The 26,662-nt window shown below is 42.3% G+C and overlaps 1 protein-coding gene across 2 annotated transcripts in view; it reads right to left on the reverse strand.

Moving 5' to 3' along the window:
• Window positions 1-18,914, reverse strand: part of LOC147123130 (protein FAM184B-like) — a 490,612-nt gene extending 471,698 nt beyond the window's left edge. For both annotated transcript variants that reach the window (XM_085966926.1, XM_085966917.1), the window contains exon 1: window positions 18,452-18,914. In XM_085966926.1, coding sequence (XP_085823052.1) covers window positions 18,452-18,595 — 144 coding nt within the window. In that variant the 5' untranslated portion in view covers window positions 18,596-18,914. The remainder of the gene's footprint in view (window positions 1-18,451) is intronic.
• Window positions 18,915-26,662: the final 7,748 nt, after the last annotated feature.

Consider the following 26,662-nt stretch of genomic DNA (forward strand, 5'->3'; position numbering starts at 1 on the left):
TTTAGAGGTCTCCTCAACCTCCATCTGTAGATATGCCTGTGCCAAGTCAATTTTTGTGAAACGTTTCCCTCCGGATAGTGAGGCGAAAATATCTTCTATCCTTGGAAGAGGATACTGTACCGTGTGAAGGACCGGGTTTACAGTCACCTTAAAGTCCCCACAGATGCGAATTTTTTTCTGTTCCTCGGAGTTATTTTTCAATGCTTTTTTCATGACTGGAACGATGGGTGTTGCCCATTCGCTCCAATCTATTTTGGATAATACGCCTGCCTTTTCCAAATTGTCCAGCTCTGCCTCGACTGCCGGACGTATTGCGTATGGCACCGGTCTTGCCTTAAAAAATTTTGGAATTGCTGTATCTTCCACTTTTATTGAGGCGGTGATGCCTTTCAAGGTTCCTAGTTTCTCTTGAAACACTTCTTTGGCATTGGCCAAGATGTCTTTTAATCGTTCAGGTATGATGTCATCATTGTTTTTTTCCTTACTGGTCACCGTCAGTGCCTGAATGGAGTGCCAGTCTAAACGTATCTTCCTTATCCATTCACGTCCCAACAACGGTGGACCACCATCTTGTAGAATGTATAAATACAACTTTTGTATTTCTTTGCCGTTGTATACCACAGGCACCCTTATTTTTCCTTTGGGGTAGACTTTCTGCCCCGTATATGTTTTTAAGATAATGGATGTGTCTTTTAGAGGTATATGCGAAAATAGCCTCTCGTAATCTCGTCGATTTATTACGGTTAGAGCTGATCCTGTATCTAGTTCCATTTTAACTGGGGACCCTGCTATTGTGAGGGTAACCCAAATGGTTTGGTAATCCTCTTTGGCAAGTACATTATGTAATTTGAGACAGCTTAGTCTCTTGTTTCCGGAGTCGCTATCGCTATTCTGGTCTTTGGAGCTATTGTCTGTCATCATTTGTACCTTCCTGTACTTTTCTTTATTGATTTTTTGTTTTCTGTCAGTGGATTTATTTTGTCCAGATTGGCATACCCATGCAATGTGTCCAATCTTACCACATTGCCTGCATGCTTTGCCCTTGAACCAGCAGTCCCTCAGGTTATGGGTGGATCTGCCGCAGCGATAACATCTTCCGAACTCCTGTGTCATTTCATGGGTGCCGAAGTCCTGTGTCTCTTGTTGTATCTCTGCAGCTCCTTTTGCTGCTGCTTCATATGATACAGCCATACTGAAAGCTTTGTCCAATGTTAAATCTTTTTCAGAAAGCAGTCTTTTTTGTGTTCCTTCACTTAAGAGACCGCAAACAAATTTGTCTCGAAGATAATCCGATAGTCCTGCTCCGAATTGGCAGTACTTTGATAGCTTTCTTAATTCGGTTAGGTAATCAGCGTTACTTTCATTCTTGTGTTGATTTCTCTTGAAGAACTTGAATCGTTCCGCTATCAGCAGCGGTGTTGGGTTTAAATGCTCCTGCAGGGTATCAACAATTTCTTTAAAAGTCTTGTCCTTTGGTTTGGCTGGAGTGATTAAGTTTCGTAACAGCCCGCATGTCTTCGCGCCCATTAAGTTCAGAAGTACTGAAGCTTTTGTTTCATCTGCTATTCCATTTGCAGTGCAATAAACCTCTACTCTTTCCACGTATGTGGTCCAATCTTCTATTTCGCCATCAAAAGCCTCAATATTACCAGATTTAGGCATTTCAGAAAAGATATGGCGCTTCCCGCGCCCTTTTTTTCCTCTCTCTCTGTAGCAACGATATGGCGCTTCCCGCGCTTTCCCGCCGCTGCTACCGATAACAACGCTGTTTTACTGTGGTTTCCGTTTATTCACTGTTGGAGACTCGTTCCCGACGGAGGTCTAAACGCTGACCTGCTTGCCGCGCCGGCCGTCTCCCGAGTGCACCCTCCCAGTCCGTTATTGCTTGCCTCCGATTTCGCTGCCTGTCTCAGCTGTAGAGCCCGCCGCTGGAGCTCCAGCCTGACGCCCAGGAAGGATTAGCGCAGTACCTGCCACCAGCTTGGCCAGCTGGTGAAACCACAGTTTCTCTTACTTCCTTGAGTCTTCTGGACGCTGGAGGAATCGATGTCCTTGAGGTGCTGCCGAATTGCAGGTAAGTCCGTTTCCACTTCGTCGCCACTGTAGTGTCCGTGTGTAGATAAAGACACTGAAGACAGGAGTTGGTTCATAGGTATTTACTAAGCAAGTCTGGGGGGGGATTCTAAAGGATATACACAATACACAGGCTTATATAGCCCAAGTGGCAATTACCGGCATTACGCACACCTGGGGCTCTTAAAGGCACATACACCACAATTGCTCTTAAAAGCACATACACCACAGTATTCGACTAACAACAAGGGCATATAAGGTAGCCAAATCTAGTGGGAGGATAGAGGATTGGGAAAACTTTAAAAGACAGCAAAAAATAACAAAAAGATTGATTAAGAAAGGGAAGATAGATTATGAAAGTAAATTAGCAAAAAATATAAAAACAGATAGTAAGAGTTTTTATAGTTATATAAAAAGAAAAAGGGTGGCTAAAGTAAATGTTGGTCCCTTAGAGGATGAGACCGGGAAATTAATGGTGGGAAATATGGAGATGGCAAAAACACTGAATGAATATTTTGTATTAGTCTTTACAGTAGAAGACACTAAGAATATCCCAACGCTGGACAAACAGGGGGCTATAGGGGGGGAGGAGCTAAACACGATCAAAATCACTAAGGAAGTGGTACTCAGTAAAATAATGGGACTCAAGGCGGATAAATCACCTGGACCTGATGGCTTACATCCTAGGGTCTTGAGGGAAGTGGCGGTAGGGATTGTGGATGCATTGGTAATAATCTTCCAAAACTCCCTGGACTCAGCAAAGGTCCCGGCAGACTGGAAAACTGCTAATGTAACACCCTTATTTAAAAAGGGCAGTAGACAGAAGGCCGGAAACTATAGACCGGTTAGCCTAACATCTGTGGTAGGTAAAATTTTGGAGTCCATTATTAAGGAGACAGTAACAGGACATTTGGATAATCATCATTTAATAGGACAAAGTCAGCATGGTTTTATGAAGGGGAAGTCATGTTTGACAAATTTGCTGGAGTTCTTTGAGGAAGTAACATATAGGGTGGATAAAGGGGAACCAGTGGACGTAGTGTATTTAGACTTCCAAAAGGCATTTGACAAGGTGCCACACAAAAGATTATTGCTTAAGATAAAAAATCACGGGATTGGGGGTAATATTCTGGCATCGATAGAGGATTGGCTATCTAACAGAAGGCAGAGAGTTGGGATAAATGGTTCATTCTCAGAATGGCAATCAGTAACTAGTGGTGTTCCGCAGGGGTCGGTGCTGGGTCCCCAACTCTTTACAATCTATATTAACGATTTGGAGGAGGGGACCGAGTGTAACATATCAAAGTTTGCAGATGATACTAAGATGGGAGGGAAAGTAGTGAGTGAGGAGGACATAAAAAACCTGCAAGGGGACATAGACAGGCTAAGTAAGTGGGCAGAGATTTGGCAGATGGAATACAATACTGGAAAGTGTGAGGTTATGCACTTTGGCAGGAAAAATCGTAGAGCAAGCTATTATCTTAATGGCAAGAAACTGGAAAGTACTGAAGTACAAAGGGATCTGGGGGTCCTGGTGCACGAAACTCAAAAGGTTAGTATGCAGGTGCAGCAAGTGATTAAGAAGGCCAATGGAATGTTGGCTTTCATTGCTAGGGGGATAGAATATAAAAATAGGGAGGTATTGCTTCAGTTGTACAAGGTATTGGTGAGACCACACCTGGAATACTGCATACAGTTTTGGTGTCCATACTTAAGAAAAGACATACTTGCTCTCGAGTCAGTACAAAGAAGGTTCACTCGGTTAATCCCGGGGATGAGGGGATGGACATATGAGGAGAGGTTGAGTAGATTGGGACTCTACTCATTGGAGTTCAGAAGAATGAGAGGCGATCTTATTGAAACATATAAGATTGTGAAGGGGTTGGATCGGGTGGATGCAGGGAGGATGTTCCCGATGATGGGTGAAACTAGAACTAGGCGGCATAGTCTTAGAATAAGGGGCTGCTCTTTCAAAACTGAGATGAGGAGGAACTACTTCACTCAGAGGGTGGTAGGTCCATGGAATATGCTGCCCCAAAAAGCTGTAGAAGCTACATCATTACATAAATTTAAAACAGAAATAGACAGTTTCCTAGAAGTAAAGGGAATTAAGGGTTACGGGGAGCGGGCAGGAATTTGGACATGAGTCTAGGTTCGGATCGGACATGGCCCTGTGGGTAGCGGAGCGGGCCCAGGGGCCGTGTAGCCTGATCCTGCTCCTATTTTGTGTGTCTAATTCTGTTAGATTCAGGAGATGGTTCTGTGATAGTAGATTGGCGGTTAGGATCAGATCAGCCATGATCTTATTAAATGGCGGAGCAGGCTCGAGGGGCCGACTGGCCTACTCCTGCTCCTATTTCTTATGTTCTTATGTTCTTATTTGCCACCTCCCTATTTACCCTTTCCACTAGGACACGGGTCCCGTCCCGGTTTAGGTGGAGCCCGTCCCATCAGTACAGCTCCTTCCTGTCCCAGAACTGGTGCCAGTATCCCATGAAAAGGAACCCCTCTTTCCAACACCTGCCCTTTAGCCACATGTTAATTCTCCTGATCTGTCTGCTTCTATGCCAATTTGCACGTGGTTTGGGCAATAATCCAGAGATTATTACTGTCGAGGTCCTACTTTTTAATTTAGATCCTAACTCATGATACTCTTTCAGCAGGACCTCCTCCCTGTTCCTACCTATGTCATTTGTTCCAACATGGACCACGACAACTGGATTTCCACCCTCCCTTTCCAAGTTCCTCTACAGCCGTCGTGAGATATCCTTTACCCTGGCACCAGGTAGGCAACACACCCTTCGGGATTCTCGCTCTTGGCTGTAGAGGATGCTATCAATCTCCCTATCTGCAGTGGATGCTATCTATCTCCCTAACTAAAGAGTCCCCCATCACTACCACATTTCTATTCTGCTCTTCCCCCCTTGGACAGCCTTCTGAGCCACAGTGCCTTGGTCTGCATTGTGGCTGTCCTCCCTGCAGTCTTTCTCCAGTTCAATATAGAAATATAGGAAGTAATGCGTTTTGGAAGTAATAGGGGAAAAATGCAATGGTTATACTTAAAATGGAGTAAAGGAGCAGAGGGTCCTTGGTGTAGAGAGGCACAAGTCATTAAATGTGGCAGCATAAGGAAATAAGACCATACAAAAGGCAAAGAGAATTCTTACATTTAGAGGCATAGAATACAAAAGTAAGGAGGTAATGAGTCAGCACAGAGCACTGAGGGAGGAGTCAGCCAAATTTTAAAAAGTGCGGGAGTGAAAGGGAATCGCCAAGTCAGTGTGGAGCACCAGGGGAGGAGCCAGCTAACACAAACACCAGAGAATTCTCAGAATTCCTAGAATTCTAATAAAGTGACGTCAGCAGTGACGTCACGGCAAGCATGGAGGAGGAGCTCTGAGGGTGAGTAAATCGGGTGAGTAAACAGTAAGTAATTTGTTTTTTAACAAAAGCATTCTACCTAATTTTAATTCAAGCTATCAATAAACAAATAAATAAAAAAGACTAGATATGGCAGGGCAGACTATTTGTTGAGACTGTAGTATGTGGAAGTTTGTGGACAGCAAGACTGTCCGATTGCCACATCTGCAGGAAATGTCTCGGCCTTCAATCACTCCAGCTCAGAGTCATTGAGCTGGAGTGCGAGTTAGAGACACTCCGACACATAAGGGAGCAGGAGAAATTTCTGGATAGTTTTATCCAGAACATAATCACACCCCAGAAGAAAGCACAGGTTCAGGAAGGGGAGGGTGTGACTGTCAGGAAGCCAGGTAGCGGGGACTTAGGAGAGGTTGAGAAGGAAGTCCCGCAGACACTTGTCCTGTCCAACAGGTACAATGTACTTGTTACCTGTGAGGACATGGAGAAAGACTGTAGAGAGGACAGCCATAATGCAGACCAAGGCACTGTGGCTCAGAAGGCTGCCCAAGGAGGGGGAAAGGCAGAATAGAAATGTGGTAGGGATAGGGGATTCTATAATTAGGGGGATAGATAGCGCCCTCTGCAGCCATGAATGAGAATCCTGAAGGGTGTGTTGCCTATCCAGTGCCAGGGTCAGGAATATCTCGAGGAGGCTGGCGGGGAATTTGTAAAGGGAGGGGGGAAATCCAGTTGCTGTGGTCCATGTCAGAACAAAGGGAGGAGGTCCTGCTGAGGGAGTATCAGGAGTTAGGAGCTAAATTAAAAAGCAGGACCTCGAGGGTAATATGCAAATTGGTATAGAGACAGATAAATCAGGAGAGTTAATACATGGCTAAAGGGCTAGTGTGGGAAAAAGGGGTTCCTTTTCATGGGACACTGGCACCAGTACTGGGACAAAAAGGAGCTGTACCGATGGGACGGGCTCTGCCTGAACTGGGATGGGACCAGTGTCCCAGCGAAAATGGTAACTAAGGATGTGGCAAAGGCTTTAAACAAGTAAGACGGGGGAGGGAAGAAATGAAACAAGCCTAAATATAAACAAAACAAAACAGGAATGGAGAACATAGGACAGACTAAACTAAGGGAGGACATAAATAGCCAGGGAATAAATAGAGTTATAGAACAAGAGTGTAAAAGGATAGTTAAAAATAAAGTGAAAGGATCTGCTATTAAAAATTAGTTAAACTGTCTGTACACCAATGCACACATTGGTCCAGAAATTCGGGTCCCCACGGGTGAGTACGCGCAGGGTACTCACACGTAGGCACAACGAAAGTGCCGGTTTCATGCATGCACTGCGCATGCGCGGGAAACCGAAACTTCCGTTCCCTTAAAGGAAGGGGTTCACAGGTCGAACGCGTGCACCGGAGAGGCAGCGCGTACGCCTGGAACTTACGGTTTTTTTGCAGGTTTCTCCGGGAGGCTAAGTCTCCAGGAGTTACACTTTTAAAAAGCAGTCGCAAGGCCTGCTTTTAACAAGGTAAGTGGTGAATTATGTAAAATTAAAACATTTTTTCCACAGGTTTATTATTTTTAATAAATACTTTAAAGAAAGGTAAGTTTAATTTTAGCCCCGTTAGAAACTGTAATTAATTTTTTCAAAAATTTAAATTATTGTTTAAAATAGTTATTTTATGTAATTTATAGTTATTTTTAAAATGTGATGTTTTTTAAATGTATTTGAAGTTTTAGTTATGTTTTGGGGCTGATTTGTATTTATAGTTTTGACAGCTCTTCCTGTCAAATTTATGAATGGGCATTCCCTGCTACCATTGGCTCTCCATGGCCCACGTGATCCCAGGGGACGCTTCGAACTAACTGCGCCCCTGGGATACGCAAGCATTGCGCGCCAGCAGTTGAAGGAGGCCCAGGATCGGAATCCCACGCGGGCCCACAGCACAACGGCTGGTGCGCTAGGTAAGTGCAGGTCGGAGGCTTGCACCTGCGGGAAGCCTCTGACCTGAATTTCTGGGCCAATGTCTGTAATAAAACAGGGGAACTGGAGGCAATAATACATTGTGAGGAACTAGATATCGTAGGGATTACTGAGACGTGGCTACAGAAACAAAAATCAGGACTGGGAATTAAACATTGCAGGGTACAACATATTTAAAAAAGATAGAGAGGAAAAAAGGAGGTGGAGTAGCTGTACTTATTTGAGATAACAATGGCAGTAGAAAAAGGTGATTCTACCATCAGTAAGACAGAAATAGAATCCATGTGGATAGAGATAAAAGATAATAAAGGATCAATCACAGTAATAAGGATAGTCTACAGTCCACTTAATATTGGAAGGGAGGTGGATGAAGTAATATGCAAACAAATTAGGGAAATGAGTAAAAAACACAGAATAATAATCATGGGGGATTTCAACTACCCCAAAATTAATTTGCCAGAAGAGGTAGGTAAAGGGGATAATGGAATGGAGTTCCTACAATGTGTACAGGAGTCCTTTCTAACCTAGTATGTAAGAAGCCCAACAAGGGAGGATTCGCTACTGGATCTGGTAATGGGGAATGAACCAGAGCAGATAGGAGAAGTAAAAGTAAGGGACATCTAGGCAATAGTGACCATAATATAATACAGTATAAGATAATAATTGAGAAGGACATAAGCATAACAAAGACTAGGGTAACAGATTGGCAAACAATGATGTAGAATATTCTACAGGTACATAAATAAAGGAAAGTCAGGATGGGATTAGGACCACTAAGGGATAGTCAGGATAAAATCACATGCAGCAATCATGAAATGGCAGAAATATTAAATAATTATTTTGCTTCAGTATTTACCAGGGAGACGAATCAGGTGGACATGACATCGGAAGATGAGATTAGAAATGATATAACTGCATTTTAAATGAAAAGAGGAGAAATATTAAATAAACTAAACTAATCAAACTCCAAGAGGATAAAACTCCTGATCTGGACGGATTGCATCCTTGCATTTTAAAAGAATCTAGGCAAGAGATAGCAGAGGCACTATTATATATAGTTAATAATTTGTTAGAAAAAGGTGTAGTGCCAGAGGACTGGCGGATAGCTAACGTTATACCTATATTTAAGAAGGGAGATACAACATGGCCAGAACACTATAGACCAGTCAGCTTAACATTGGTGGTGGGAAAGATAATGGCCCAGAAATTCAGGTCGGAGGCTTCCCGCGGGTGTAAGCCTTCGACCTGCACTTACCTTGCGCGCCGGCCGTTGAGCTGTGGGCCCGCGTGGTATTCCGATCTTGGGCCTCCTCCAACTGCCAGGGGCGCAGTTAGTTTGAAGCGTCCCCTGGGATCACGTGGGCCATGGAGAGCCAATGGTAGCAGGGAATGCTTCATTCATAAATTTGACAGGAAGAGCTGTCAAACCTATAAATACTATAAGCCCCAAAACGTCACTAAAACTTCAAATACATTTTTTTTAAATCACATTTTTAAAATAACTATAAATTACATGAAATAACTATTTTAAACAATAATTTAAATTTTTGAAAAAATTAATTACATTTTCTAACAGGGCTAAAAATAAACTTACCTTTCTTTAAAGTATTTAAAAATAATAAACCTGTAGAAAAAATGTTTTAATTTTAATTAATTCACCACTTACCTTGTTAAAAGCAGGCCTTGCGCCTGCTTTTTAAAAGTGTAACTGCTGGAGACTTGCCCTCCCGGAGAAACCTGCAAAAAAAATGTAAGTTCGATGCGCACGCTCCGGCGCATGCGTTCCACCTATCAACCCCTTCTTTCAAGGGAACGGAAGTTCCGATTTCCCACGCATACGCAGTGCATGCACGAAACCGGCACTTTCGTTGGGCCTACAGGTGAGTACCCAGTGCATACTCACGCGTGGGGACCCGAATTTCTGGGCCAATGGTATCCCTACTAAAGGAGAAAATAGAAAAACATCTAGAAACCAAAAATATAATAATCAATAATCAGCATAGATTCCAAAAGGGAAAGTTTTGCTTGACCAACCTCATTGAATTCTTTGAAGAACAGAGAGAGTAGACAAGGGTAATGCAGTAGATGTAATATATCTAGATTTTCAAAAAGCCTTCGATAAGGTACCACATAATGGACTGATGAATAAGGTCAGAGTATGCAGAGTCAGAGAATGAGTGGCACGAATAAATAGCTAGCTGGCTGCAAGGGTAAATGGTAGCTGTTCAGAGTGGCAGAATGTAGAAAGTGGGGTCCCACAAGGATCAGTGCTGGGACCACTGTTGTTTGCAATTTATATTAACAATTTAGACTTTGGAATCAAAACCACAATTTCTATATTTATGGATGACACCAATATTTTTTGGGGGGGGATAGTCAATACTGAGAAGGACTGCAACAAATTACAAGAAGACATTAATAAACTTGAATGGGCTTATAATTGGCAAATTAATTTCAACATAGATAAGTGTGAGGTATTACATTTTGTTATGAAAAATAAGGAAGTCACATATTACTTGGAAAGTAATAATCTAAATGGATTCATAGAGGAGCAAAGGGATCTCTGAGTACAAATATACATATCACTGAAAGTATCAACACAGGTCAATAAGGCCATAAAAAAGCAAACCAAGCACTAGGGTTTATTTCTAGAGGGAGAGAATTGAAAAGTAGAGAAGTTATGCTAAACTTGTATCGAACCTTGGTTAGACCACACTTGAGGAATACTGTGTATAGTTCTGGAAGCCATATTATAAAAAAGGATATAGAGGCACTGGAGAGGGTGTAAAAAAGATTTACATAGCTGATACCAGAAATGCGAGGTTATACCCATCAGGAAAGGATGAACAAGCTGGGCCTCTTTTCTCTTGAAAAAAGAAGGCTGAGTGGTGAACTGATAGAGGTCTTTAAAATTATGAAAGGTTTTGATAGAGTAGACAGGGGCAGCCACTTGTGAGGAAGAGCAAAACTAGAAGCCATTTGTGTAAGATAGTCACCAAGAAATCAAATAAGCAATTCAGAAGAAACTTCTTTACCCAGAGAGTGGTGAAAATGTGGAACTCGCTGCCACAGAGAGTAGTTGAGGCAAATAGTATAAATGTATTTAAGGGGAAGCTAGATAAGCATATGAGGGAGAAGAGAATAGAGGGTTATGCTGATAAGAGTTAGAAGAGGAAGGATGGAAGAATGCTCGAGTGTAGCATAAATGCCAGCATGGACTGGTTGGGCCAAATAGCCTGTTTCTGTGCTGTATATTCTATGCAATTCTATGTAATACTGAGCTTGGACAAGACCTCAGTAGGCTCCAGTTGTTGTATTGTGTTACAGTTTTGGGCATCCCATTATAGGAAGGATACAAAAGTAATAGAAAATGTGCAACTAAAATGTTAAGAGGGATGATGGGCTACAATTATAATGGAAGACTTGAGACGTTTTTTTCATTAGAGCTCAGAAGGTAAAAGGGTGACCTGATAGAGGTCTTCAAGGTTATGAAAGGTTGTGATATCGTAAATAGTGATGGATTGTTTCAACTGGTTGGCGAAGTGGTAATGAAAGGACATAAAAAGGAGTGGTGCCAGAGGACTGGAGAATTGCAAATGTTACACCATTGTTCAAAAAAGGGTGTAAAGATAAACCCAGCAACTACAGGCCAGTCAGTTTAACCTCGGTAGTGGGGAAGCTTTTAGAAACAGTAATCAGGGACAAAATTAACAGTCACTTGGATAGGTGTGGATTAATTAAGGAAAGCCAGCACAGATTTGTTAAAGGCAAATCGTGTTTAACCAACTTGATCGAGTTTTTTGATGAGGTAACAGAGAGGGTTGATGAGGGCAATGCGGTTGACATAGTATACATGGATTTCCAAAAGGTGTTCGACAAAGTGCCACATAATAGGCTTGCCAGCAAAGTTGAAGCCCATGGAATAAAAGGGACAGTGGCAGCATGGATACGAAATTGGCTAAGTGACAGGAAACAGAGACCAATGGTGAACGGTTGTTTTTCGGACTGGAGGAAGGTATACAGTGGTGTTCCCCAGGGGTTGCTTCTAGGAGCACAGCTTTTCTTGATATATATTAATGACTTGGACGTGGGTGTACAGGGCACAATTTCAAAATTTGCAGATGACACAAAACTTGGAAGTATAGTGAACAGTGAGGAGGAGAGTGATAGACTTCAGGAAGACATAGACAGGGCTGGTGAAATGGGCGGACACGTGGCAGATGAAATTTAATGCAGAAAAGTGTGACGTGATACATTTTGGTAGTTAGAATGAGGAGAGGATATATAAACTAAATGGTACAATCCTAAAGGGGGAACAGAGAGTCCTGGGGGTATGTGTGCACAAATCGTTGAAGGTGGCAGGGCAGGTTGAGAAAGCAGTTTAAAAGGCTTACGGGATCTTGGGCTTCATAAATAGAGGTATAGAGTACAAAAGTGTGGAAATTATGATGAACCTGTATAAAACACTGGTTCGGCCCCAACTGGAGTACTGTGTCCAATTCTGGGCACCACACTTTAGGAAGGATGTGAAGGCCTTAGAGAGGGTGCAGAAAAGATTTAAGAGAATGATTCCAGGAATGAGGGACTTCAGTTACGTTGATAGACTGGAGTAGCTGGGGTTGTTCTCCTTGGAGCAGCGAAAACTGAGAGGAGATTTGATAGAGGTGTTCAAAATCATGAGGGGTCTGGACAGAGTAAATAGAGAGAAACTGTTCCCATTGGCAGAAGGGTCAAGAAACAGAGGACAGAGATTTAAGGTGATTGGCAAAAGAACCAAAGGCAACGTAAGAAAAAACTTTTTTACTCAGTGAGTGGTTATGATCTGGACTGCACTGCCTGAAAGGGTGGTGGAGGCAGACTCAATCGTGGCTTTCAAAAGGAAGTTGGATAAGTATCTGAAGGAAAGAAATTTGCAGGGCTATGGGGAAAGGGTGGGGGAGTGGGACTAGCTGAGAGTCAGCACGGGCTCGACGGGCCGAATGGCCTTCTTCCATGCTGTAACCATTCTATGATTATATGATTCTAAATTTAAGATAATCTCAAAAATTAATGGGGATGATAGAAAAAAATTACACTGAGGGTGGTTAAAATATTGAATTCTCTTCTACAATCCATTGTTAAAAGCAAATTCCATCAATTACTTTAAAGGGAGTAATATAGCTGCTTAAATAAGAGGAATATTAAAGCATATGGGAATTTGAAGAAGATTGGGATTAGACTAGGTGGCTCATGTACAGAAAAAGACCAGCAGAGACTGGTGTGCCGAATAGCCTGCTTCTGTGCTGTCATATTCCATGGTTCTAATGGCTTCTTCCCCTTATTTAGTGAAGCACTGAGCTCAATAAGAGAGGTTGTTTTCACAAAAATAGCACTGCATGCATGAGTTTATTCCTCTGCAGTGCTTTCCTTCCGTTTTTTTGGAAGGCTATTAGTTATAATATCATTGCTGATTAAATTATTAAATGTATAAATTAATTCAACATTAATATTTAAAAGGATTATATGCACTACAACAAATGTTTTATAAGAAAGGGTGCAGAAGAGATTTACTAGAATGGTACCAGGGATGAGGGACTTCAGTTATGTGGAGAGACTGGAGAAGCTGGGGTTGTTCTCCTGAGAGCAGAGAAGGTTAAGAGGAAATTTGATAGAGGTGTTTAAAATCATGGATGGTTTTGATAGAATAAATAAGGAGAAACTGTTTCCAGTGGCAGAAGGGTCGATAGCCAGAGGTCACAGATTTAAAGTGATTGGCAAAAGAACCAGAGGCGCCATGAGGAAATATTTTTTTACGCAGTGAGTTGTTGTGATCTGTAATGCACTGCCTGAAAGGGTGGTGGAAGCAGATTCAATAGTAATATTCAAAATGGAACTGAATAAATACTTGAAGGGAAAAAAAATTACAGGGCAATGTGGAAAGAGCAGGGGAGTGGGACTAATTGGATAGCTCTACCACAGGCATCAATGGGCCAAATGACCTTCTTCTGTGCTGTATCATTCCATGATTCTATGAAAATGTATAATGTGCTGTTTCATCTTGGTGTGGCACACAGGGAGTCAAGACTAAATGCAGTATTCAGGTCAAGCAAAATGAAGTGACTGGAGAGGGTTAATTGGACCAGGAGTGGGTGGGGGGCGGGGAGGGGGAGTAGATGGAGGAAAAGCAGAGGATGAGGATAGAGGAAGGTGGATGGGAGAAGATGGATGACGACAGGAGAGTGGATAGGGGGAAATAGGAACAGAACAAAGGTTTTTTTTGGGACAGGTAGCGGAAAGGCAGGGGTAACAAATTCTCTTGAGTACAGTGAAGGGAGGGAGGTTGCCAGTCAAGAGGATCCCGCCTTTCTGACTAGTAAAGTTGGGAATCCCTCAGGAGGTTGACTGATCTCTCCACACACCAAATTTGTGCTGCGTTGGGAGCATTTTCTCCTCTGTACTTTTCGGGCTGCGACTTCATCCTTTGTAGAGATGTGGGTTGGATGTGGATTCAAGGCCTTCGACTGTCCTCTTAATGTTATTCGCCTAGTTGGAAGGTAGAGTGCTGCGCAATGGGTAGATTAGTGGGCTGAAATTTATTTGCCAAGGTAGATTCATAGGAAGAAGAAAATGGTGGAAATGTATTATGCTTTCCTTTAGTAATGTGTTTTTTGTGTGCAGGAAGGAGTAAGGTGTGCTGTACACAGTTGACAGCATTCAAAATGGCACCAATGCTTTCAGAGATTGCACTTTCGAGAACTGATATTGATGGTTTCTGTTTTGACAGGTTAAAGTGAAGATTTTTAAAATCCTGTCATTCTTAGAGACAGGTTGTAATAAAAGTGCAAAGGGACTACAATCTCTAAAAAGTAGTATTTGTGTACCTGGACTGGATAAGTAGTTTCACTGTCAAAGCTGAGTGGTTGGGGAGCACTTCCAGCAACTTCTAGGGCAAAACAAACTTTGAGCTGAAGGGTGCAGGAAAAAGTCTAACTAACAGCATACACCGCAAGATGCCCCACTCCAGCAAAATCTGGGCCAATTTATATGGCAGGCTTTTAACTCTGAAAATGCCAATTCAGTGCCACCTGCTGCCAAAGCAGGTAATGCAGATAAATACTGACATTATTGTAATGCATTTTTTCACTGAGATAGTATGACAATGGACTTTGAAATTGAAAGTTGCAATCTACTCAGCAATTTTGATGTATAATAGATATTTTCAACCTTGGCACACTAGTGGAGAGTCTGGACCCTTGTGGCAGGCAGGTCTATTATAATCCTCATACTCTAATTGTTCACTGTCCATCCACTGGATCTCCTAGAGTCCAGTTAATACTGGTACATACCCTTATGATGGTGATGCAGCTGTTTAATCCAATGGGTACATGGCTCATTGCTATATACACCTCCCAGATCATTGTTACATTTTGATTCAAAGCACAGAGCCATCTGGTAGCTGGTAGATATAGAAATGATTTACAATGTTGAGAGACACTGATATGACAATGCACATGTAAGCAAATTACTTAACTTATACTGCATGCATAAAACTAAAGTACATAATTACAAAATCAGCGAGCTTGAAGTTAGGCTAGAGTACTCGCTATATGGAACTGATTACATCAAAAGCAGTTAAAGCTTTTTATATTAGCTGCTTTAAAAAGACACAGATTAGTATCTAGCTGGGAATGAGATTGTAGATTATAAGGCTAAGAATAGACCGAGATAATTAAATGCATGATGGTGCCAGTGCCACTGGAAAAATCATCATGTGCTTTAATTATAACTGTCTATTCATCTACAAATAGGGTTGAAGCGTGGATATGTGAGGATGGATAAACATTCTGGAGTTTTGCTTCATTACCTTTTTTAGGGCTCAGGGAGACAATGTGCAGAGCTATCCCTCAGGAGATTAAATAAATGTGGCAGAGTCCATAATAGGTTTGATTGCATATTTTCCCTGCATTACAACAGTGACTACACTCCTTTTCTTTCCTTTCCTTCATGTGATGGTCTGTGGACAGAGTAGTCTTGATGAACTAACTACATGAACTTTTTCATTCCATGCTTTCTTTTGTTCTTCTGCAGTTGGACTTTAATATTTTAATTAGGAAGATGCACGGTGGCATAGTGGTTAGCACTGTTGCCTCACAGCGCCAGGGACCCGGGTTCAAAGCTGGCCTCGGGTGACTGTCTGTATGGAGTTTGCACATTCTCCCTGTGTTTGCGTGGGTTTTCTCCGGGTGCTCCGGTTTCCTCCCACAGTCCAAAGATGTGCGAGGTAGGTTGGTTGGCTATGATAAAAATTGGCCCTTAGTGTTAGGGGGGATTAAATACGTGGGGCCGTGGGGCTACGGGGTTACGGGGATAGGGTTTGGGTGGGATGGCTGTCGGTGTAGGGACCGGGTGCTAGGGTTTGGATGATCAGCCATGACCTCGTTGAATGGCGGAGCAGGCTCGAAGGGCCGAATGGCCTACTCCTGCTCCTATCTTCTATGTTTCTATTAGAGTTTAGACATCAGAGAATATATCCAATCATGGCTTTTCAGGTAAAAAGAAAATGAAGCTGCAGCACAAAAGTTAAATCTGTCATAGTTGTTGGGTTTTTAAATTTCTCCATAAGCATCAGCAACTTCACAGGAACTGCTGTTTTTGAAATTGGAGAATTTATCATGTCTATATAAAACTCTTGCAGACATTGCTCAGGCATATGCACTGTATGCAGATCTATGTATGTTTTATCCCAGGGGCAACAAAAGAGTGAGCTCTTGATGCAACTGCTGATTTGTTGCTGCAAGGGATCTGACTGGGAAATTGCTGCCGCTCCACTGTTTGGCGGCCTTCTCACTGACAATCCCAACTTTGTTTTGCTCTGGGAACAGACTCTGTGCAGGGGACTGCAAGTGTGAGTTCCTGCTCTCAAGATACATCAGGAATTTCTATCCACAGTACAGAGACTGCTCCCGAAGCAGCGTCAGAACTGGCAGTGGAAAGCTCATCAAGGAGGGAGAGTGCATCTCTGAACTGAGTGCAGTAAATTGAGATGACATATATGTTTATCAATATTTAACAGATCATGCAGACCATCACTTTCCCCAAAACAACCTGAACAACATTCTCCCCTTCATACATTGCCTCTGTGAAGTTGAGGTGTTGAGGGGGGAGGGGGAAAAGAGTGCCTCTCTGAACTGGGAGGTTGAAGAATGCCTTTGTGAACTGGAGGGAGTTAGATGGGGCAAGACTTCCTCTGAACTGGGGTGGTTAGAAAGGGAAGACTGCCTCTGTGAATTGGAAGTGGTTAAAGCAGGAGATTACTTCCTTCATCTTTCACAGAGGCAATGTATGAAGGGGAGAATGTTGTTCAGGTTGTTTTGGGGAAAGTGATGGTCTGCATGATCTGTTAAATATTGATAAACATAAATGTCATTCATTTTTTCCTATAAATTGAGATTTAAAATCTACTACTTTCAAAGTTAAAAAAAAGTATTTAAAATTAACAGGAATGTACCATTGTAATGTAAAAATGCAATATTTTCTAGGGGAGTATCTCCTTGCAACCCCCCCCCCCCCACCTCCATTCCCTTGAAATGCATGCATCAATGGGCATTGGGAAGGTAGGAGTAGCATTTGTACAATTCTAAATTTGCTGTCCATGGCCAATGATCTAACTAAAGTGTTCTCCAACCATGGTTGTTCCCTTCAGCCCATGTTCACCTAGCAACAATCTATTTTAAATTGGTGTATCATGTCAGCCTATAGTGCTAAAAATTAAATGTTCCTTAAGGCTTGTTACTTTAAAGAACAGGTGTTTGGAATTAGTTACACTGTTATACATTAAAGACTGCTGCAGATTAAAAGATTCTATGTACTTCTGATACTCCTTTTGGTAAATAAAAACACAAGTTACCACATGCTTTGACCGTGTTATTTATCTCGAACAGTGCAACCTAAATCTAGCTCCAAGCTAACAGTGAAGGTACTCCCATAACCATCATAAATCTCATTAAGCCAGAGTGTTTTATATACAGTGAACACAGTAACTATTTCCCATCGCACATTGATATGTAAAACAAAATACTTCTCTCAACACACACAAATTCAAACAGACTCAAGAAATTTGGTGCTCTAACACTAAAGGGATGATGTCCTATGTTAAATTTAAATGTGTTTTTTGGACTGAATCTAATTATTTTTTATTAATTATTTTCCTAAGATAGGTAAACTATATGCATATAACTTGATATGCCAATGCCACGGGCACATGAGCATTTTTCCAAAATGATCTCTTGAAAATCCTTGTAATGCAGGTTCTAACTGTGGTTACCATCATTTTTCCAGAAATGTAAAGAATGTAGCAACCACGGCAATAAAAATAGTTTTGAGTAGCTGTGCTCTTCTCCATTTATTTCCACTAAGTATTTAAAAGAACAGGAGAGCGTAGGGTCATATTTATATTTCTGGGAATACCTTGCATTCAAGTCAGTCAATTTACTTTCAAGTCTGAGGTGGGAACTGAAAGGTTGCATGTTGGACTCAAACCTGTTCCTACATGCTTAATAAACTAAAGTACCTGAAGGTTTTATTTTTATTTCTATGATGATCACTTCGTTGTTGCTGCTTTGTTCAGAGTTTTTATTTAGGTGCCAGCTATAGCAGCCAGCTAAGTTTCATCTATTTATTATGGTGTTGAATGAAGAGAGCGTGGAAGGATGGTCTACTGGGAAAAAAAACATTAACCCATTTAAAACATTTCACCGCTTACTAGGGAATGAAGTAAATTAACCCGTTTGTTTGAATGGACAAAAACGGGTCTTAGACATTTCAAACTAATCTCTTATAATTAACGTTATTCAGAATAAATCGGATTTTAATGTAACTGTTATAAACCCAGAAAGTTTGCATTATCCAAAATAATAATCACTGCAAACAAATTGGTATCAAATAATATTGCACATTTATGTTTTATTTATTTTCCCGTATAGTGATCGTGTTCCTTAATTTTGCAATATGTGCATCTATCCTTCGCAATCTCTCAGATCATACCTTCGTTAATTGGGCGATCTTCTTACACATTTTCAAGTGCATGTCGTAGTTGTAGTGTTGCACCGGGTCTGGGAGAGTTGCTTTCGAACCATTGCATTTGGCACCATGGCTCCCCTGATCTGTCCAGTTCACTCCCGTCGCCATGGTTCCCAGGCTGGTAGAAGTGGTGTGAACCCTCACGCGAACGCGCAGCTCTTGTGCCCAAAACAGGCTGCGAAGGATTACTGTCCAGATCGGTCTTGCAGATGGTCAAATCCCTCATCGAAGGAACTGAGCTGCAAAGGAACGGGAGAATGTGCAACGCCAGAACTGTTCAGTCAAATGATCGTTCAGTGCCAGCCATCGGGGCTGAGGAGGTATCAGTGGGTGGATGCTGCACATTTCATGGTAGGTACTGCCTGTCTGTAAACAGACCACAAAGTTTTCATGGAACGAGATCCGTGCTTTAACACCATGTGACAAACACAAAACGGTAACGCCTCCGAAGGGAGGAGATTAAACGGAGATGAATTATCCGAATAATTATGGCTCGTCTAATTTTAGTCGCTTAATTTACTGAAACGCGCGCAGTCATATCAATTGTTGCGTTAAAGGGAATTCACACTTACTTAGCTCTCTCCCAATTTATTCCTTACCTTATGCTTCAATAACGGTTCGCATATAGAAGAAAATGACCCCAATCTAGGAGCGGGATTCCTTCCCACGTCACATGAAGGGAGGTGGATATTGAGGAGAGGAGAAGAAACAGGTTCTTTAGGGGGGTGGTCTTCCAAAGCAGGAGATTTGGAAAGTCTCCAAAGTTTGCCACGATAAACGTTTCAAACATGAAGGTTGTTTTAGAGAAGCTAAATTATTGCTGAACTCCCGTGGCCTCCAAAATCGTGGAAGAATTTTTAAAAATTGGAAAAAAAAGTCACTCCCTTTCACTCCCTCTTACCTCATTCCTCCAGCTTATTGAAAATTCCTTAACTGTCCATTTATAATGTGGATTCTTGCAGCTCGCATGCAAGGTTTTTGTTACAGTTGGCCAGTAACTTTTAGCTCTGTGACCCTAATAGTAGTTCTATTTTTAAATGTTTCTTTGAAATAGTTTCCACATTTTGTATGAAATCTTAAGTATGTGTTCCTAGATCATTTGACTTTTCCTGTATAATATGCTTCCCCGCTCACCCCATATTGTCTTCATGGTTTTCCTGTTTCCCTGAACACACCAAACACAACTGAGAACACAGCAAGAAAATAACAAACAAAAAAACTGTTGATATTTTGATTCACAGGTACACACCATTGTAAAAAAAATGAACTTGATTATATTTCTACACTTACAGAATAAAAAATTTATCAGTTGACTAAACTGGACAAAAGGTTTTCCCAAACCAAATGCATGAAAAGCATTGCATGCTTCATTGGTTATTGTGGACAGAAATATTGGTTTGTTTGGAATATTTATTTATTTAAATTGACGGCAGTTGCAGAAATCGTAGATAAATTAGCTACAATTTGAGGTGTCCGGAATCATTTTGCTCTGTCATGTTACTGAAATGACATAGAGCCTGAGGCTATTAATCTATCAATTTAGCTGTAAAGATAAAGTAAATACAAGCAGCTAGAAATGATCAGAAAACTCATAGGTGGTAGGATTGTTGATTTAAAGTGCATAGTCTATTGTAAAGTAACATTAATTTGAAAGGGTTTAACATTTGGAAAAATTCTAGTTAGAATCAGCATTGGGTAAACCAGGCAAATCAGGTCAGCACAGATCAGTCCATTCTAACAGATTTACACTGTAATAGGAATAATGTTAAGTGAATTTGCAACAGTACAATTAACATAATTGAACTAATTCAATTATGACACGTCTGACATGGTCCATCACTATATGATGGATTATGTTTAATCACTTAACATAATTTATTATATGTTCTATAATTACAATTTACTTTGCTTTTCTCAATCTTTGATTTTCTTTATTTTAGGAGTGAAATTGTACTATGCAATATTAACATAACAACACATTGATGCATTGGTCAGAAATACATAGACATTTTTTTATTCATTTATGAGATGTGGGCGTCGCTGGCAAGACCAGAATTTATTGCCCATCCCTAATTGCCCTTGAGAAGGTGGTGGTGAGCCGCCTTTTGAACCACTGCAGTCCATGTGGTGAAGGTACTCCCACAGTGCTGTTAGGTAGGGAGTTCCAGGACTTTGACCCAGTGACGATGAAGGATCGGCGATAGACTTCTAAGTTAGGATGGTGTGTGACTTAGAGGGTAACTTGGAGGTGGTGGTGTTCCCATGCGCCTGCTGCCCTTGTCCTTCTAGGTGGAAGAGGTCGCGGGTTTGGGAGGTGCTGCCGAAGAAGCCTTGGCAAGTTGCTGCAGTGCATCTTGTAGATGGTACACACTGCAGCCATGGTACGCTGGTGGTGGAGGGAGTGAATGTTTAAGGTGGTGGATGGGGTGCCAGTCAAGCGGGCTGCTTTGTCCTGGATGGTGTCGAGCTTCTTGAGTGTTATTGGAGCTGCACTCATCCAGGCAAGTGGAGAGTATTCCATCACACTCCTTACTTGTACACCATACATCTGTATATGCTAATATATAGTATAATTTCACCCATTTGTTTGCTTCCCTTTCTTTGATTTTCTATCTTATATCTCCAATTTTTGCTTTGATTTTCTTGTTTTGATTTTCTCGTTACACTGTGAATTGCTGCCTAACTTGCTGCTCCACTTGGCACCAGGCTCAAATGTTTGATTTAGAAATGACAATTGAGATTCTCAAGGAAAACAGATGATCAAATTACACTTTTTTCCCAAGAACTTATGTGGCCATTTTTGAAATGATGTATTGCTGTTACTACTATTGTTAACACATTAATATGACATTTATTTGCCTGCTATTTTAATAAAGGCATTAAGCCATTCTGAGATAAGAGTGGCTATTTTCAACATTTACCCATATTGGGTGAAGCGTTCACATCCATTCATGAGGCCTGAACTATTTTCAAATTCAGACCTTATTTGCATTAGATCAGCGAGCTGCTGAGTGTTCATTGGGTGCTGGCGGGCAGCTCGCTGATTCAGGAGGCTGTAAATCTTATGGCTCCATAGCAGAGCCGAGCTAGAAGAAAAGTGTAAAAGGGGAAGGCACTCCGTGGGGTGGGGGGGCATTAAGTGGTCAGCAGCAGATCACAGAATACACAGAAGTATTTCTGGAGACCATTTTGTGAGGGGGCTCCACTGGTCCCTTTAAGAACTGCTAAAGAGGCCGCTCAAGGCCTAGTACCAATTTGCATATTCAAGTAGGCTCCTGACCATTTCAGGCAGGAGCACTGATCACCCATTTACAGGCCTACCTAAAAGTTGCATCAGGCAGACCTTGGGCAGGCAATTAAAAAACATTTTTTATTGCTGACTGCCCCAATTTCCAGTATTTTCCAAATGATTCCTAAGTGTTTGATAAAATAGAAAACAGGAGAATTTCATACAAATTGGATTTACCCATAAAATCTTTTAATATTTAATGTAATTTCTTCCATACCTCTAGTTTTTGAAAAAAAACAATTGTGACTCCTCCCCTCAATCTTGCCTGTCACTGATGCCGTTCCTGCTCAGTCAACATACCCGACTCTCACCTTGGCCCATCCGCCTTGCCCCTGGGCCTCACATTGCCGCCCATAGACTCAGCTGTGTACAACTTCTTTCTACAACTCTTGGGGCATGCCTATTCACAAGTGGTATTTCCACCATGGTCAAGACCAGCCCATGCAAGTACCTGAACACTGAAAGTCAGATAGGTTTGCATATGTTCAAAAGTGCACCACCTGAATTATGCCAAGAAAATCAGTCAGTGATCTACATTTTAAAGTGCTGCCTGATTGTGCTGGTTCATGGCAGATTTTGAGTTTGGCGATATACAAATGAGTTTCATCAAAAACTCAGGGAATAACAACACTTTCCAAAATGGGTGTAATTTTGGGCACTATTTGTGCTAGAATTGCTGATTGCACCCAAAGTGGAAACTCTACGCCACCGTGTATAGCAAGCAAATCACATTGTACGAACATGCCTGCTATATGCATTGGGGACTGTGCATCATTATATTTCCTACAGTTTGTTCACTCTATTGAAACCTGCTACATAAACATTTCCTATGGTAATTTCAATGTTAATATGTTAACACTTAACTGTAACTATCACCCATCATGCCACTAGATGCAACTCTAATGCAAATTCCAATGTTAAACGTCAACTCTGACTTGCAATGATTACCTACATCCCATTATCTTTTCCACCCATAAGTCACTTAAAATGCTTTCTGAAAAAGAATTCATGTCATTTTTATCACAGTAACTGAAATTTCTAATGTCCAAAATTTTTCCCACTGGAGATTTAGGCTAACAGCATATAATTATCAGATTCATGGCTTACTCCCTTTTTGAATATATTGATTATATTTGTTATCTTTTAGTCCTGTGTACTACTCCAATACTGATGGAGCGCTAAAAAATATCAACCCAGAACATCAGTAATTTACTTCTTTAATTCGTTGAAGATTCTAGGATTTATCCCATCTGGCCCAGAAGTCTTTTGGATATTTAACACTTTCAGTTTCTACATAACACATTTTTTAAAATTTGTTTTTATGGGATGTGGGTGTCGCTGGCAAGGCCAGCATTTATTGCCCATCCTAATTGTTCTTGAGAAGGTGGTGGTGAGCCGCCTTCTTGAACCGCTGCAGTCCATGTGGTGAAGGTACTCCCACAGTTCTGTTAGGTAGGGAGTTCCAGGATTTCGACCCAGCGACGATGAAGGATCGGCGATATACTTCTAAGTCAGGACGATGTGTGACTTGGAGGGGAACTTGGAGGTGGTGATGTTCCCATGCGTCTGCTGCCCTTGTCCTTCTAGATGGAAGAGGTCGCGAGTTTGGGAGGTGCTGCCGAAGAAGGCTTGGCGAGTTGCTGCAGTGCATCTTGTAGATGGTACACACTGCAGCCACGATACACCGGTAGTGGAGGGAGTGGACGTTTAAGGTGGTAGAGGGGGTGCCAATCAAGCAGGCGGCTTTGTCCTGGATGGTGTCGAGCTTCTTGAGTGTTGTTGCAGCTGCACCCATCCAGGCAAGTGAAGCGTATTCCATCACACTCCTTACTTGTGCCTTGTAGATGGTAGAAAGGTTTTGGGGAGTCAGGAGGTGAGACACTTGCCGCAGAATACCTAGCCTCTGACCTGCTCTTGTTACCACAGTATTTATGTGGCTGGTCCAGTTAAGTTTCTGGTCAATGGTAACCCCCCAGGATGTTGATGGTGGGGGATTCGGTGATGATAATGCCATTGAATTTCAAGGGGTGGTGTTTAGACTCTCGCTTGTTGGAGATAGTCATTGCCTGGCACTTCTGTGGCGTGAATGTTACCTGCCACTTATCAGCCCAAGCCTGAACGTCGTCCAGGTCTTATTGCATGCGGGCATGGACTGCTTCATTATCTGAGGTGTTGTGAATGACACTGAAAACACTGTACAGTCATCAGCGAACATCCCCATTTCTGACCTTATGTTGGAGGGAAGGTAATTGATGAAGCAGCTGAAGATGGCTGGGCCTAGGACACTGCCCTGAGGAACTCCTGCAGCGATGTCCTGGGGCTGTGATGATTGACCACCAACCACCACAACCATCTTCCTTTGTGCTAGGTATGACTCCAGCCAGTGGAGAGTTTTCTCCCCCGATTCCCATTGACTTCAGTTTTACTAGGGCTCCTTGATGCCACACTCGGTCAAATGCTGCCTTGATCTCAAGGGCAGTCACTCTCACCTCACCTCTGGAATTCAGCTCCTTCGTCCATGTTTGGACCAAGGCTGTAGTGAGGTCGGCAGCCGAGTGGTCTTGGTGGAACCCAAACTGAGCATCAGTGAGCAGGTTATTGGTGAGTAAGTGCCACTTGATAGCACTGTCGATGACACCTTCCATCACTTTGCTGATGATTGAGAGTAGACTGATGGGGCAGTAATTGGCCGGATTGGATTTGTGGACAGGACACACCTGGGCAGTTTTCCACATTGTCGGATAGATGCCAGTGTTGTAGCTGTACTGGAACAGCTTGGCTAGAGGCGTGGCTAGTTCTGGAGCACAAGTCTTCAGCACGATAGCCATTTTACTAACTTCTTCATGTGTTATTGTTTAGACTTCAAATTTGTCTCGCTCTCCTCCATGAAAACTGAGGTGAAAAATTACATTCAATACATGTACCATATCATGATTATTTGTTTAATGGATCTTTTTCTACTTGTACAAATGGAAGGAGCCTCAAGAATAAAATACTGGAGTTAGAGGTATATATGCAACTGGTGAAAATATTAATATTATTATTGGCATCCGAGAAGCATGGCTGAAGGTAGAAGTTGACCAACAGCTGGAAGTGAGAAGGAAAATGCTTCATAAAGATACAGAGAGGTGAAGGAGATGGATTACTAATAAATAACAATATTGCAATTCTACAAAAAAAAGTGACAAGAGGATAAGGTTAAAATAATATGGGCAGAACTGAGTAATGATAAAGGTGGCAAATTAATTGGTTGCTGCAATACATCCCCAGCACAAGGTGAGGAAGTGAATGGACAATTGCTTGGGCAAAGAAGGAGTCCGACAGAATAATGTAATGTGCTAGTCATGGGGATTTTAAACATTTCAGCGGTTGCTATTCCCAGCCTCACCATGGATAGCCTGTCACGAACAGGAACACAGCTCTTCACCAGCAACTCTTTACCAGCAACTCTTAATAATAATAATAATAATAATCAACTTTATTGTCATTGTTAGTGCACAGTGCAGTACAACGAAATGTAGGCTTGCGGCTCCCGAGAGTGTACATTTAGATTAAGACATTTAAACATTCAACATTCATTTGGCTTGTAATACATTAACATAAACATAACCATAATAAAGTGCATTGGCAGATGTGCAGGCTTTAGAGTTTATTTGTGGAGTTCAGTAGGATGACAGCCCTGGGAAAGAAGCTGTTCCTAAATCTGGTCGTTCGGGTGCGAATGCATCTGTAGCGTCTCCCAGATGGCAGGAGGGCGAACAGACTGTGGCTGGGGTGGGTAGGGTCTTTGATGATGGTCCGTGACCTCCGTAAACAGCGTTTCTGGTATATGTGCTCTATGGTCGGTAGCCGGGTGCCGGTAATGCATTGGGCAGTTTTGACTACCCGCTGCAGGGCTTTCCGGTCATAGTAGCTACAGCTGCCATACCATACTGTGATACAGTTCGTCAGGATGCTCTCTATTGTGCAGCGGTAAAAGTTAGAGAGGATCAGGGGTGACAGGTTACATCCCTTCAGCCTCCTTAGGAAATATAGGCGCTGCTGGGCCTTCTTCACCAGAGAGGAGGTATTGAGGGACCAGGAGAGGTCTTCCGTGATGTGGACTCCGAGGAACTTAAAGCTGTCCACCCTTTCCACCACAGCCCCATGGATGTGGATGGGGGTGTAACTTCCGCCTTTAGACTTCCTGAAGTCCACAATGATTTCTTTGGTTTTCTTGATGTTAAGGGCCAGGTTGTTATCGGCGCACCACTTCACGAGATGCTGGACCTCCTCCCTGTAGGCTGACTCATCGTTGTTGGTGATCTGGCCTACTACCGTGGTATCATCCACAAACTTGATGATGGTGTTGGAACCATGAACAGCCACACAGTCGTGGGTGAAGAGGGAGTAGAGGAGGGGGCTCAGCACACATCCTTGTGTGGCCCCCGTGTTCAGGGTCGGGGGGGGGGGAGGTGTGGTTACCTAATTTGACAGACTGGGGTCTGTTTGTTAGGAAGTCCAGGGTCCAGTTGCAGAGGGAAGTGTTCAGGCCAAGAGTGTGGAGTTTGGTGGCCAGCTTGTTGGGGACGATAGTGTTAAATGCTGAGCTGTAGTCTATGAACAGCATTCTGATGTAGGTCTCCTTACCATCTAAGTGATTCAGTGCAGAGTGTAGAGCAGTTGTGATTGCATCCTCCGTTGATCTGTTTGCACGATAGGCAAACTGGTGTTGGTCAAGAGAGGCGGGAACACTGGCTTTGATGTGAGCCAGGACCAGTCTCTCGAAACACTTCATTATGATGGGTGTGAGTGCGACAGGTTGATAGTCGTTCAGGCACGTCACAGCCGTTTGCTTTGGCACAGGAATAATGGTAGCGGTCTTGAAGCATGTAGGGACTACTGCC

The sequence above is a fragment of the Somniosus microcephalus genome, chromosome 2, assembly GCF_052327205.1.
Source record: "Somniosus microcephalus isolate GS21.2 chromosome 2, FLI_Smic_1.0, whole genome shotgun sequence".
In the NCBI taxonomy this organism is placed as follows: Eukaryota; Metazoa; Chordata; class Chondrichthyes; order Squaliformes; family Somniosidae; genus Somniosus; species Somniosus microcephalus.